General features: G+C 52.0%; 1 protein-coding gene across 1 annotated transcript; it reads right to left on the bottom strand.

Annotated features, from left to right (window-relative positions):
• Window positions 1-8,964: 8,964 nt before the first annotated feature.
• On the bottom strand, window positions 8,965-15,831 carry LOC140728109 (tensin-1-like). Its single transcript, XM_073046310.1, is given in 6 exon segments — window positions 8,965-12,584; window positions 12,586-12,604; window positions 13,202-13,231; window positions 13,593-13,661; window positions 14,612-14,780; window positions 15,648-15,831. Coding segments are annotated over 6 exon segments (579 nt in total). The 5' UTR covers window positions 15,817-15,831; the 3' UTR covers window positions 8,965-12,461.
• Window positions 15,832-16,360: the final 529 nt, after the last annotated feature.

Genomic DNA, 16,360 nt, shown 5'->3' with positions numbered 1-16,360 from the left:
AGGCCTAGATATAGTGGACGTGGAGAGGATGCTTCCTGTAGTGGGGGAGTCTAGGACCAGAGGGCACAGATAGAGTGGACATGGAGAGGATGTTTTCTGTAGTGGGGGAGTCTAGGACCAGAGGGCACAGCCTCAGAATATAAGGAAGTCCCTTTAGAACAGAGATGTGGAGGATATTCTTTAGCCATAGGGTGGTGAATCTGTGGAATTCATTGCCATAAATGGTGTGGGTATACTTAAAGTGGGGGTCTTGATTAGTAAAGGCAGGAGAATGGAGTTAATGGGAATAATAAATCAGCCGTGATGGAATGACAGATCAGACTCGATGGGCTGAATGGCCTTATTCTGCTTCTATGTCATATGGTCTTGTGATCCATTAAGAGGTGCATAACATCATGGCGGGTGTAGATAGGGTGGAAACACACAGTCATTTCTCGAGGTTGGTGGATCAAGAACCAGAGGGCACAGGTTTAAGCTGAGCAGAGAAACATTTAGAGGGGATCCGAGGGGCAACATTTTCACCCAGAGGGTGGTCAGTGTGCGGAGCAAGCTGCCAGAGGGAGTAGTTGAGGCAGGTGCAGTAACAGCATTGGACGAGTGCATTGATTGGAGAAGTGCAGAGGGATTGGACAAAACGCAGGTGAGTGGCTCAAGCAGAGATGGGAACTTTTGCTGACGTGCGCTGGTTTAAGATGGTGTGGGTGAAACGCTGCAACTACTTGCCAGTAACAAACAAAACTACTAACTACTTCATTAATCACTCTTTCACAGCAACAACCTGGCACTCAACGCCAGTAAGACGAAAGAGCTGATTGTGGACTTCAGGAAGGATGAGACGAAGGAACATACGCCAATCCTCATAGAGGGATCAGAAGTGGAGAGAGTGAGCAGCTTCAAGTTCCTGGGTGTCAAGATCTCTGAGGATCTAACCCAGTCCCAACATATCAATGCAGTTATAAAGAAGGCAAGACAGCAGCTACACTTTGTTAGGAGTTTGAAGAGATTTGTTATATCAACAAATACACTCAAAAACTTCTATAGATGTACTGTGGAGAGCATTCTGACAGGCTGCATCACTGTCTGGCATGGGGGTGGGGGTGGGGGGGGGGAGCCACTGCACAGGACCGAAATAAGCTGCAGAGGGTTGTAAATCTAGTCAGATCCATCTTGGGTACTAGCCTACAAAGTACCCAGGACATCTTCAAGGAGCGGTGTCTCAGTCCTTTTCTCACTGTGACCATCAGGTAGGAGATACAGAAGCCTGTAGGCACACACTCAGCGATTCAGGAACAGCTTCTTCCCTTCTGCCAACTGATTCCTAAATAGAAATTGAACCCTTCGACGCTACCTCACTTTTTTATATTATTTCTGTTTTTTTCACGATCTTTAATCTATTCAATATACTGAAATTGATTTAATTATTTATTATTTTCTTTCTTCTCTACTATGTATTGCATTGAACAGCTGCTGCTAAGTTAAGAAATTTCACGACACATGCCAGTGATAATAAAGCTGTTTCTGGTAAACAATCACTGCAAGCAATTGCCCGTGACTTCCCTTTCATAGCTGAGCTTTTGAACTGGCTGTACGAACTGGCATTTTTACACTGTGAACTGATGTCTCGAAGGTGCAGGATGATTGAAGCATGGTGTGTATGAGCCAAATCGAGGCAATGGGGCCTGGGCCCGAGGGTGAGGAATGAGCCAAAGTTTGGCCATTTCTGGAGCGGTCGTGAAAGTGAATCGATGTGGCAGAACTGAGGCAGATTTGAGGTAGCTGGGCCTGGGCCCGAGAGCGAGGAGAGACCCCAGGGTTTGATCGATTTAAGGGCTGAGCCTAATTGGAAAGGTCAGGTATGGGCCTGGGAGTGTGTCAAAGTGGCAGGGCCTGGGTCTGAGAGTGAGCAACGACTCAAGGTTTGGATGATTGAAGCACCAGGCCAGATTGAAAAGGTCAGGGTGTTGGGGCTGGAGGTGAGGGACGAGCCATTTCAGCTTGCTGCACCGTGAGGTTTACTCATCTCCGTGCTGAATAGAGGCTGCGGCCTGCAGCTACCAAGCTCCCGAATCGCCTGCAGTGCTGACTGCCTTCATGGCTGCAGACACACTTTCCTGAACTTCACTTCTGAATGTTACTTACTTACTTTTATTGGCTGTTTGACAGTCTTCTTTTCAAAATTAGTTTCTTTGTTTGGTGGCTGCCTGTAAGGAGACAAATCTCAAGGCTGTATGTAGTATGCAAACCTTGATAATAAATGTAATTTGTATTTTGTGTCTGTGCTGGGTGACTCTATTCAATAGTAAGCCCTTAATTGACATGGGGGGGGGGTCCTGTTTCCCTGCTGTATGAGTAACCTCAGTACACTCTAAGTCTGGAGTTGGGACGCCTCCTTCTAAGCCCCACAGAGGAGAGATACCAACTCTGCATCCACTCAAGTCACTGTAAAAATGTTATACATGTATTGACTCTCACTGGCGTATGTTCACACACACACGCACGCACGCACACACACGCACGCACGCATGCACACGCGCACACACACACACACGCACGCACGCACGCGCACGCACGCACGCACACGCGCACACACACACACGGCATGCAAAAGTCTAGGCACCCCGGTCAAAATTTCTGTTACTGTGAATAGCTAAGTGAGTAAACGATGACCTGAACTCCAAAAGGCATAAGGTTAAAGATGACAGATTTCTTTAATATTTTAAGCAAGGTTGTTTTTTTATTTCCATCTGTTACAGTTTCAAAATAACAAAAAAGGAAAAGGGCCCGAAACAAAAGTTTGGGCACGCTGCATGGTCAGTACTTAGCAACACCCCCTTTGACGAGTATCACAGCTAGTAAGCGCTTTCTGTAGCCAGCTAAGAGTCTGTCAATTCTTGTTTGGGGGATTTTTGCCCATTCTTCCTTGCAAAAGGCTTCTAGTTCTGTGAGATTCTTGGGCCGTCTTGCATGCACTGATCTTTTGAGGTCTATCCACAGATTTTCGATGATGTTTAGCTCGGGGGACTGTGAGGGCCATGGCAAAACCTTCAGCTTTCGCCTCTTGAGGTAGTCCATTGTGGATGTTGAGGTGTGTTTAGGATCATTATTCTGTTGTAGAAGCCATCCTCTTTTCATCTTCAGCTTTTTTACAGACGGTGTGATGTTTGCTTCCAGAATTTGCTGGTATTTAATTGAATTAATTCTTCCCTCTACCAGTGAAATGTTCCCCGTGCCACTGGCTGCAACACAAGCCCAAAGCATGATCGATCCACCCCCATGCTTAACAGTTGGAGAGGTGTTCTTTTCATGATATTCTGCACCCTTTTTTCTCCAGACATACCTTTGCTCATTAGATAGATAGATAGATAGATAGATAGATAGATAGATAGATAGATACTTTATTCATCCCCATGGGGAAATTCAACTTTTTTTTCCAATGTCCCAAAAAGTTCTATTTTAACTTCATCAGTCCACAGGACTTGTTTCCAAAATGCATCAGGCTTGTTTACTGTTCCTTTGCAAACTTCTGATGCTGAATTTTGCGGTGAGGACACAGGAAAGGTTTTCTTCTGATGACTCTTCCATGAAGGTCATATTTGTGCAGGTGTCGCTACACAGTAGAACAGTGCACCACCACTCCAGAGTCTGCTAAATCTTCCTGAGGGTCTTTTGCAGTCAAACCGGGGGTTTTGATTTGCCTTTCTAGCAATCCTACGAGCTCTCTTGGAAAGTTTTCTTGGTCTTCCAGACCTTAACTTGACCTCCACCGTTCCCTGTTAACTGCCATTTCTTAATCACATTATGAACTGAGGAAATGGCTACCTGAAAATGCTTTACTATCTTCTTATAGCCTTCTCCTGCTTTGTTGGCATCATTTATTTTAATTTTCAGGGTGCTATGCAGCTGCTTAGAGGAGTCCAGGCTGCTGATTGTTGGGACAAGGTTTGAGGAGTCAGGGTATTTATAAAGCTTTGAAATTTGCATCACCTGGCCTTTCCTAACAATAAAGGTCTGAGACCTTGGTAAAAGTTATCTGAGAGCTCAAATCTCTTGGGGTGCCCAAACTTTTGCATGGTGCTCCTTTCCTTTTTTCACTCTAAAATTGTACAAAACAAAAATAATACACTAATCTTGCTTAAAATGTTGAAAAGAATGCTTCATCTTTAACTTTATGACTTCTGGAGATCAGTTCATCTTCTACTCAACTATTCACAGGAACAGAAATTTTGACCAGGGGAGCCCAAACTTTTGCATGCCACTGTGCCACTTCACACTCACTGGGGGACAGTCCCACACACACACTGACCCTCACTGGGGGACAGACCCGCACACACACACACACACACTGACCCTCACTGGGGGACGGTCCCACACACACACTGACTCTCACTGGGGGACGGTCCCACACACACACTGACCCCCACTGGGGGACGGTCCCACACACACACTGACCCTCACTGGGGGACAGTCCCACACACACACTGACCCTCACTGGGGGACGGTCCCACACACACACTGACCCTCACTGGAGAACAGTCCCACACACACACACACACACTGACCCTCATTGGGGGACAGTCCCACACACACACACTGACCCTCACTGGGGGACAGTCCCACTCACACACTGACCCTCACTGTGGGACGGTCACACACACACACTGACCCTCACTGGGGGATGATCCCACACACACACTGACCCTCACTGGGGGATGGTCACACACACACACACTGACCCTCACTGGGGGACGATCCCACACACACACTGACCCTCACTGGGGATGGGCCCTACACATACACTGACCCTCACTGGGGGTCGGTCCCACACACACACTGACCCTCACTGGGGATGGGCCCTACACACACACTGACCCTCACTGGGGAACGGTCCCACACACACACTGACCCTCACTGGGGATGGGCCCTACACACACACTGACCCTCACTGGGGATGGGCCCTACACACACACTGACCCTCACTGGGGGTCGGTCCCACACACACACTGACCCTCACTGGGGAACGGTCCCACACACACACTGACCCTCACTGGGGGACGGTCCCACACACACACTGACCCTCACTGGGGAACGGTCCCACACACACACTGACCCTCACTGGGGGACGGTCCCACACACACACTGACCCTCACTGGGGGTCGGTCCCACACACACATTGACCCTCACTGGGGATGGGCCCTACACACACTGACCTTCACTGGGGATGGGCCCTACACACACACTGACCTTTCCTGTATAATTTCACACTCGAGCCGTCAGTCTGAAACAATGCTTCAGGCACTGTGAAGATGCACAGGTTCACTGATCGGATTGCCAGTTCATCCCACGTGCCAAGGGGATACAGGGAGGGGTAAATGAAAGGGGGACTGAGGAGAGCTCAAGAGCAAGTAAAAGCCAGTGACCCCATGGGGGGAATGGTGAATGATGTGCCATTGAACCACGAGACAACTCCAGCCAGTAAATATATATTAATATGTGCATAAGATGTATTATAACAATCAACACTGTAACATTCAAACATTACAAACAATACATGCGGATTCTTTCAGCTCTCTATCTCTCTCTTTCTCTTCCAATTTCCTCTTTATTCTAAGCATTTTCTCCTTTACACTGAAAATATTTCTATTCAGCAGGATTATTTTGATATACACAACCTTTTATACAGGAGTCTGATAAACACCAGCGATGAAATCAGGAATACAATAAATATTTCATAAATTTTCTCTTATTCTGTTCAGAAATGATAAGCGGAGAACTGTGATATATTTCAAACTATATATTTCTGAAGTGCGCACCATGCCAGTCCAAAGTTGCTTCATACACAGCTGATCAGACCAGTGTGACAGGGTGCAACTTGTCCATTCAGCAAGAGGACACTGACCCTCACTGGGGGACGGTTCCACACACACACTGACCCTCACTGGGGGACAGTCCCACACACACACTGACCCTCACTGGGGGACGGTCCCCACACACACACTGACCCTCACTGGGGACGGTCCCACACACACACTGACCCTCACTGGGGGACGGTCCCACACACACACTGACCCCCACTGGGGCACGGTCCCACACACACACTGACCCTCACTGGGGACGGTCCCACACACACATTGACCCTCACTGGGGGACGGTCCCACACACACACTGACCCTCACTAGTGGACAGTCCCACACACACACTGACCCTCACTGGGGGATGGTCCCACACACACACTGACCCTCACTGGGGGGCGGTCCCACACACACTGACCCTCACTGAGGGACAGTCCCACACACACACTGACCTTCACTGGGGGACGGACCCACACACACACTGACCCTCACTAGGGGGACGGTCCCACACACACACTGACCCTCACTGGAGAACGGTCCCACACACACACTGACCCTCACTGGGAGATAATCCCACACACACACTGACCCTCACTAGGGGGATGGTCCCACACACACACTGACCCTCACTGGGGGACTGTCCCACACACACACACTGACCCTCACTGGAGAACGGTCCCACACACACACTGACCCTCACTGGGAGATAATCCCACACACACACTGACCCTCACTAGGGGGATGGTCCCACACACACACTGACCCTCACTGGGGGACTGTCCCACACACACACACTGACCCTCACTGGGGTATGGTCCCACACACTCACTCACCCTCACTGGGGGACGGTCCCACACACACACTGACCCTCACTAGTGGACAGTCCCACACACTCACACTGACCCTCACTGGGGGACGGTCCCACACACACATTGACCCTCACTGGGGGACGGTCCCACACACACACACTGACCCTCACTGGGGGACGGACCCACACACACACTGACCCTCACTGGGGGATGGTTCCACACACATACACTGACCCTCACTGGGGGACGGACCCACACACACACTGACCCTCACTGGGGGACGGTCCCACACACACACTGACCCTCACTGGGGGACAGTCCCACACACACACTGACCCTCACTGGGGGACGGTCCCCACACACACTGACCCTCACTGGGGGACAGTCCCACACACACACTGACCCTCACTGGGGGACGGTCCCCACACACACTGACCCTCACTGGGGGACAGTCCCACACACACACTGACCCTCACTGGGGGACGATCCCACACACACATTGACCCTCACTGGGGGACGGACCCACACACACACTGATCCTCACTGGGGAATCGTCCCACACACACACTGACCCTCACTGGGGGGACGATCTCACACACACACTGACCCTCACTGGGGGATGGTCCCGCACACACACTGACCCTCACTGGGGGACGGACCCACACACACACTGACCCTCACTGGGGGACGGACCCACACACACACTGACCCTCACTGGGGGACGGTCCCACACACACACTGACCCTCACTGGGGGACGGACCCACACACACACTGACCCTCACTGGGGGACAGTCCCACACACACACTGACCCTCACTGGGGGACAGTCCCACACACACACTGACCCTCACTGGGGGACGGTCCCACACACACACTGATCCTCACTGGGGAATCGTCCCACACACACACTGACCCTCACTGGGGGGACGATCTCACACACACACTGACCCTCACTGGGGGATGGTCCCGCACACACACTGACCCTCACTGGGGGACGGACCCACACACACACTGACCCTCACTGGGGGACGGACCCACACACACACTGACCCTCACTGGGGGACAGTCCCCCACACATACACTGACCCTCACTGGGGGACGGACCCACACACACACTGACCCTCACTGGGGGACGGACCCACACACACACTGACCCTCACTGGGGGACAGTCCCCCCACACATACACTGACCCTCACTGGGGGGATGGTCCCACACACACACTGACCCTCACTGGGGGGACGATCTCACACACACACTGACCCTCACTGGGGGATGGTCCCGCACACACACTGACCCTCACTGGGGGACGGACCCACACACACACTGACCCTCACTGGGGGACGGTCCCACACACACACTGACCCTCACTGGGGGACGGTCCCACACACACACTGACCCTCATTGGGGAATCGTCCAACACACACACACTAACCCTCACTGGGGGGACGATCCCACACACACACTGACCCTCACTGGGGGACGGTCCCATACACACACTGACCTTCACTGGGGAATCGTCCAACACACACTGACCCTCACTGGGGGGACGATCCCACACACACACTGACCCTCACTGGGGCACGGTCCCACACACACACTGACCCTCACTGGGGGACGGTTCCACACTCACACTGACCCCCACTGGGGGATGGTCCCACACACACACACACTGACCCTCACTGGGGGATGGTCCCACACACACAGTGACCCTCACTGGGGGATGGTCACACACACACTGACCCTCACTGGGGGGACGATCCCACACACTCACTGACCCTCACAGGGGAACGGTCCACACACACACACTGACCCTCACTGGGGGACGGACCCACACACACACTGACCCTCACTGGGGGACGAACCCACACACACACTGACCTTCACTGGGGATTCGTCCCACACACACACACTGACCCTCACTGGGGGACGGTCCCACACACACACTGACCCTCACTGGGGGACAGTCCCACACACACTGACCCTCACAGGGGAGCGGTCCCCACACACACACACTGACCCTCACTGGGGGGACTATCCTACACACATGCAGGCCCTGACTGGGGAGCAGAATCCAAATTTACAATGTATACAGGTGGATTTCTAAGGCAGGAGACAGGCTGTGACCAGTTGCCCCCTGACCATGGTGCCTGTTCAAACTCTGAGAGAGGCTGTGCCCAGCAGCCGACACCATAGCTCTCCGACAGGCCGGGCCGCCTCACTCGGAGTTTGCCGGTACAACCCACAGCCGAGACTTCAACCAGTATCACTGCACCCTTGACACTTCTGAAAGAAATCACCTCTACAATCCATTCCAAGTTTTAATATATTCATAAAGCAAATTTTTATACATATTTCTGCGCTTTTTATATATGTAAAAATTGCTGCCTTTGTGTTAGTGGCTGTCAGTCTGATGGCGGATTCCAATGCGGGGAACAATGCCCGTGACATTTTGGGTCAGACCGGCAGGCGTAGCGACACGCTGTTGTTAACGTTAGTTCACTGACGTCTGTCCATCGATTCTGTACTGCATCGGGGAGGCCTCTGACGAGAGGGGGAAGCAGTGAAGTGCTCGCTGTGCTGGTGAGGTTGCAGAGACCCTGTGGTTTTGCCGCATGGGGCACCAGTGGCAATAGTGGCCGGAGATCCAGAAGCCATCTTCTGTCTGCCTGAGGTACACCAACTCCGGGCAGAGGCTGATTTGGGCAAATCAATACCATCAGGAGATTACTCACAGCTGCAATTGTGCAAGGGATGGGGGGGGGGGCGCTGTAATAGTGTTACAAATCAATAGTGTGGAGGGAGACTTGTACCAAACTGTGCCCCAATAGTGTGTGATGGGACGGTGTAGAGGGAGTTTCACTCTGTGTCTGACCCCTGGAGTGTGTGATGGGACAGTGTGGAGGGAGCTTCACTCTGTGTCTGACCCTGGGAGTGTGTGATGGGACAGTGTGGAGGGAGTTTCACTCTGTGTCTGACCCTGGGAGTGTGTGATGGGACAGTGTGGAGGGAGCTTCACTCCGTGTCTGACACCGGGTGTGTTTAATTGGACAATGTAGAGGGCACTTCACTCTGTGTCTGATCCTGGGAGCATCTCTGTGTCTGACCCTGGAGTGTGTGATGGGACAGTGTAGAGGGAGAGTCACTCTGTGTCTGACCCTGGGAGTGTGTGATGGGATGGTGTAGAGGGAGATTCACTCTGTGACTGACCCCGGGAGTGTGTGATGGGACAGTGTAGAGGGAGATTCACTCTGTGTCTGACCCTGGGAGTGTGTGATGTGATGGTGTAGAGGGAGATTCACTCTGTGACTGACCCTGGAGTGTGTGATGGGACAGTGTAGAGGGTGATTCACTCTGTGTCTGACCCTGGAGTGTGTGATGGGACAGTGTAGAGGGAGGTTCACTCTGTGTCTGACCCTGGAGTGTGTGATGGGACAGTGTAGAGGGCACTTCACTCCTTGTGCATCATGTACTATCCCTATCCCACAGGGGTGTGTACTAGGCTGTTGGGGTCAGACACGGGAGTAGGGGGTGACATATTTTGCCCACTCTCCTCAGTCCACTTGAATGGGCAGACAGACCCATTGAGTGGGTTACACCTACAGCCGCACTATAGAATTGAGGAAGGGTCAGGCAGGGTGAACACACACAAAACACTGGGGGAGCTCAGCAGCATCTATTGAGGGAATAAACAGTCGACACTTCGGGCTGAGTGCCTTCACCGGGACTGGACAGGAAGTGGGAGGGTGCCAGAATAAGGCGGCAGGGGAGAGGGGAAAGAGGTCAAGTCAGAAGGTGACAGGTGAAGCCAGGTGGGGAGGGGGGAGGTGATGGTGAGAAGCTGGGAGGGGATTGATGGAAAAGGTAAAGGGCTGGAGAAAAAGGAATCTGGCAGGAAGGGCGAGTGGACTTGGGAGTAAGGGGAGGAGGACGGGCAACGGGGAAGGTGATAGGCAGGGGAGGAGAAGAGGTAAGCGGCCAGAGGGGGGAATTGAAGGAAGGGGGAAAGGGGAAAAAAATGGGGAATTGAAGAAATCAAAATATTTATGCCGTGAGGTTGGAGGCTACCTACACGGAGTACGAGGGTGAAGGTGGGTTTGCCTCTGAACAAAGATGCTATGAAGCACTCAGTGATGCAGGGAGGTCTGTCAGTGGTTCAGAACGCAGCGGTAGCTCTGTTCCTTTCTTTAAGAACGCTGCCCAACCTGCCCAGAATTTTGCAATGTGCTCTGGTTTATTTCAGAACGTGCAGCAGCTGCAGGATTTCGCTCTCTGCCACCGGGGGTCCCCCGTCCTGGGCTGAGCGCTCGCACAGGCGTCCAGTCCGATCAAAGGGCCTGTTCCAGCACTGTGTAAGTCTGTAACATTTCACTCCTGGGCAAGTGTTTGGGAGTTTTCAGAGACATTGCTCCAGCTGTTCACAGATGTTCGGACAAACTCAAGATGTTCTTGCAGAGAGGGGTGGCAGCTATGAGGGGATGGGACTGGTCTGAGCAGCTGGAACCTGGGTGTCAGCAGTCAAAACAGAGAAGAGGAGGTAATCCTTTATCCAGAGGGTGGTGAATCTGTGGAATTCTTTGCCACAGAAGGCTGTGGAGGCAAGTTATTGGGCATATTTAAAGCAGTGGTTGATATATTCTTGATTAGCAAGGGCATCTACGGTTATGAGGAGAAGACAGGAGAATGGGATTGAGAGAGAAAATAAATCAGCCATGATGGAGTGGGGGAGCAGACTTGATAGACCGAATGGCCTAATTTGTTCCTATGTCCTGCTGTCTCATAGCAGGTACAATCAGACTGTGACTCTGTGACTGTGTGGTGGTCCAGATGGGGTACAGACAGACGTCTCTTTCCATACAGGGCACCTGCATCTTCTAATTCTACCCAGACTAGATATTCACAGCCAGATTTATTTAAATTGGATTCAGTTCCTTGGGTGGTGGCAGTAAGATTTGAACCCTACCTTGCTGGGTTCAGAGTTGAGGTTCTGGCTTTGTGTTGGTGCCCAGCGGGTCGGGTCAGGAGACAGAGTTTGTGGCACTGAAGAGGAGAGCCCTGTGCGCAGAAAGGCCACAGTGAACGACGTGGCTGGCTTTGACAGAGAGGAGAGGAACACGGGGTGGTGGGAGGGGGAGGGCCAGTGTCTCCGAACACAGTCGGGGACTGAACAGCCATAGGTGCTGGGGTGGCAGGGGAAGGTGCAGACTGCTGGTCACTATCCACCCTTCAGGCTGAAAGCACCCCCTCCCCATATCACACACGTTGGCGGTCCCTCCCAGTCAGTGTCTCGTCTCCTCTCACATTGTGTGCCACGTCCGTGGGGTGGTGAGGGGACGGCGGAGGTACACAGCTCCCAACTCGGCTACCCAGTTCTCCGAGACAATCTCCCTCCGCGCCACCTAGGACAGAGGGTGGCCTAGGGTGGGAATGCCCCCATTCCAAAGCAGAATCTGGTAGACCATGGTCACATTGGAAAAATCATGCACTGAGCTTAGCAATTGATTAAAGCCGGTTAACGAGTCACAATTAAACAGCTCATGGCCTCCTGCGTCATGCCACACATTTACGCCTACAGTTCTAAAATAAACACTGCCCGTTAGTTAGTTGTCCTTCAACTGGAAACATTTGCCATTTCCTCCTCACGCTGTGCATTTTTACGAGATCTGCCCTCCTCCCCCGACACATCCCAGTCCCCAGTCGCCACCCTTCACTTCCGCGCACCCCCTCTCCGACCCGTCTCCAAGTCCTTCTCCTCTCCCCGTGGACCACTTTTGCCGTTTGCTTGGCGGGGAGGACGACAGGCGTTCATCTCTTCTGCGAGCCGATCATGACCTTGGAGACGAAGTTGACGATGGCAGTGGCTGGCTGGTTGGAGTCCATCTCCGCAAAGAGGTGACAGACATTGTCAGTGGTGCTCGCCTGCTTCCGGGGCCACGAAGCCAAAGAGCCTGGGGGGGTGGGTGGTGAGAGAGGGCAAATAGAGGGTGAACGAGCTCTCTTCTGTGTACGTACAACATTGAACGCCGCAGCCCTCCACCCTCCCATGTTCTGCCGACCTAACCTATTCGAGATCAATCTAACCTTCCCTTCCGCATCGCCCTCCATTTTTCTATCATCCACATGCCAATCTAAGAATTTTGTAAATGTCCTTTACGAATCTGCCTCTGCCACTGCCACTGCCCCAGGTAACGTATCAATTCTCTGTGTAAAATACTTACCCTTATTCTTTCTTCCTCTCAGCTTCAGCAAATGCCCTCCGGTATTGGCTATTGCCACCCCAAGAGAAAGTCTCTGGCTCTCCACTCTGTCTATGATTCTCCCTATTTTGCTCCTTTTCTGCACCGTTTAGTTACTTTTTATGAATCTTATTGTAATTTACAGAGTATCTTACACTGTACCGCTGCCACAGAACAACCATTTCAGGACGTTATGTCAGTGATAGTAAAGCTGACTGTGATTGTGGGCTTCGATGTTGGCGGGGAGACGGGCCACTTTGACACAGTGGGGCTTATCATGAACTACCGGGATGGAGGGTGGTCACTTACTTGGAGGAGGCGCCATCTGGCTTTGTCCACCTGTAAGAGAGCAGACGGCCAGCAGTTACTCCGGAGTTCACAGGCACTGCCGCCGTACACACTGCCCACTCACTTTCAGCCGCACTGTGACACTATGGCAATACTGAATAGCAGAGAGTTCCCGTCACCCTGTCCTGCTGATCGAAACCCACCACTCTAAGAGAGTGGGCAAAGGATGTGATGAAGGGAAGTTGTAGAACACAGAAGCCTCACACACACACTGCGTGTATGTGACCGTTTATACACACACACACACACTCACTCACTCACTTTCACGTCACACACCACGCGTGCACGCACCACACAACAGTGGGTTCCCCTGAACACCACCTACATCTGAAGCTGGAGACAGAGTCCGTACCTTCTCTCCTGTGGATCGACATCACAGAATGTAACACTGCTGATGGGATAATGACGTCGGAAGAACAATCTGGAACGGAAAACATAAAAACACATCTCATTCCCAAAGAAAAGCAGCGGGAACTCCAAGGAGTTTTAAACGCTTGTTAGTGCATTTCCAGGTAAAACTCTGCTTCTTTTCAAAAATACCACACTCTTCACAGTCTGTGATGGGGAAGAGTGTACCCGATTGGGTGTGGGGGGGGGGGATGATTCAGTGGGTGGGGGAGAACCATCATTGTGGGAGGGTATTCCATGGGGAGGAGAGTCAATGTTGGGGGAGAGCATCAATGAATGTGGGAGCGGATTGCATGGGGGGAGAGTATCAATGACTGTGGAGGGAATTCTGTGGGGGGGGGAGTGTCCATGACTGTGATGATTGTAGGAGGGGATTCCATGCCTGGGGGAAGAATGAGTGTCGGGGGGGGGGTCTGCGTCCATGATTGTGGGAGGGGATTCTTGGGGGGGTTGAATCAGTGTCAGGAGAAAGTATCGATGATTGTGGGAGGGGATTCCAAGGGTGGGGGAGAGTTGGTGACAGGGCAGAGTACCCATGGGCTGTGGGAGTTCTGAGTTTCTTAATCCATTGGAATATTTTTCAGATAATTTGAAAGAGTACAGAGAAAATTTTCAAGGATATTGCTGGGACTTGAGGACCTGAATTATAGGGAAAGGTTAACTAGGTTTGGAAGCACAACAGAATGAGAGGAGATTTGATGGACAGGTTAGACACAAGCAGGCATTCTCCACTGAGGGTTGGGCAGACAAGAACTCATAGGTTGAGGGTGAAGGGTGAAATATTTAAGAGGAACCTGAGAGGACAGTGAGAGTGAGGAACGAGCTGCCAGCAGATGAGGGTTAGATGGGCTGAAGGGGCCTGTTTCTGTGCTATTGTGGTCCACGACTCCACTCGGCACACACGCAGACTGACAGACGCACATCAGACAGACAGATCTACGGTGAGTGAAAGTTTACACTTACTTCCTCTGATTATCCGTCAGGGTTATCCCCTGTGAGGACACTTTGAAATGAACGACGGTGGCAGTGGGTTGCGGCTGGGTACCCAGTGTCCCCGAGATGGCCTTTGCGATCGCCTGTGGCCCTGTCAGAGACTCCATGTCCACCGAATTTACAAACAGTACATTGCACGCTGTGGGGGAAGGAAAGGAAGCGGGGGTGTAAGGGGGGTGCCGGTACACAGACAGAAGAATCGCCTTTAGCTCTACTCCTTCAGGACATTTGGCATGTTCCCGTAGACTTGCACCAAATTCTACTGATGCACCCGTAGCTCAGTCCACCACAGGAAAAGCCCACCATTGAGTACATTTACAAGCAGCACTGGCTCAAGATGGCAGCATCCAGCACCACCCAGGCCAAGCTCTCTGCTCGCTGTTCCCATCAGGAAGAAGGTACAGGAGCCTCCTCACACCACCAGGTTCAGGAACAGTTATTAGCCCTCGACCATCGGGGCTCCTGAACCAGCGCGGACAACTCACTCACCACAACTTCGAACTGACTCGATGACCTGCAGAACAAAGAGACCCTGCAGGTGCTGGAAACCCAGAGCAACACACACAAAACCCAGCACCCACGGAGCAGTATAGGGGACCTGATGCAGAGTGTCAGCCTGTAACGTCAACTGGTAGATGCTGAATCTCCCCGCATCTCTTGTGTGTGCGTTGCTCTGACCTACAGAATCACTTCCAGGAATCTTTGTGTTCTCAGTATTATTTATTTCTTATCTGCATAATTTGTCCCTTTTTTGCACATTGGTTGCTTGTTTATACATAAGTTTTGTTGATTCTATTGCAATTCTCTACTTTCCTCTCGAAGCCTGCAAGAACAGGAATCTCGAGGTACCAGATGACATACGGTGCTGAGATAATAAAATTTACTTTGACTTTGACTAGCAGAGCTGGACTGGACCAAAGAGGAATGGCCTGTCGTTTTGTCCCATCACCCCCGAACCCACCACAGTACTGCCACACAGAGCGTGGGGCGAGGAGAGCACACCCACCTGCTCCCTGCTTCAGTAACTCCGATGCTGAGTTTGTCAGTGCTGATGGTTCTGGGGCTTTGTCCACCGGATCTGAAAGAGAGAAACTTCCATTTAGCCCGTGCCTTCCACCCTCTGGGGGCAACAGGAGAAGGGTGGCGCAGTGGCGCGGACCGCCGAGCTGCCGCATCACAGCTCCAGCCTCTGTCCATTCACACTCCCGGCGAGAAACCAACATTGGAGTGCAGACTGGAGAGGGTTAACCGTGCTCTGTGCTTCGGGTGGGATCCCCATCCTGCTCAGATTATCAGAGTGTAGCGAGGGGGAGGATGAGTGACGTCAGTCTGTGAGGGCCAGACTGCCATGGAGGAAACACAAAATGCTTCCGGCCGGGTTCACAGTGAACAGGGGGCACCAGGGGTCGAGTGCCTGAAACAGGAACTGCTGGTGAAGTTGCTCTTGGCTAATCACTGACAGAGGCACCACAGCAGGGAGAGAGGAGATGGGCAGGAACTGTCACAGAACGAACATACAACACAGTACGGCACAGTACCACCATGCTGTGCCAACAAATCAACGGAAACCTGCCCTCCCGCACCAGTACATAATGTATCTGCCTCTACCACCACCCCCGCAGTGCGTTCCATGAACTTACCAATCTCTGTGTAAAAAAACTTACCTCTGACCCCCATCCAATCACCTTAAAATTAGGCCCACCATGTTAGCCATTTCGG

This window comes from Hemitrygon akajei, chromosome 5 (assembly GCF_048418815.1).
Source record: "Hemitrygon akajei chromosome 5, sHemAka1.3, whole genome shotgun sequence".
Taxonomy (NCBI): Eukaryota; Metazoa; Chordata; class Chondrichthyes; order Myliobatiformes; family Dasyatidae; genus Hemitrygon; species Hemitrygon akajei.
The sequence above is the reverse complement of the archived record's forward strand: the minus strand, read 5'-3'. Positions and strand labels throughout refer to the sequence as shown.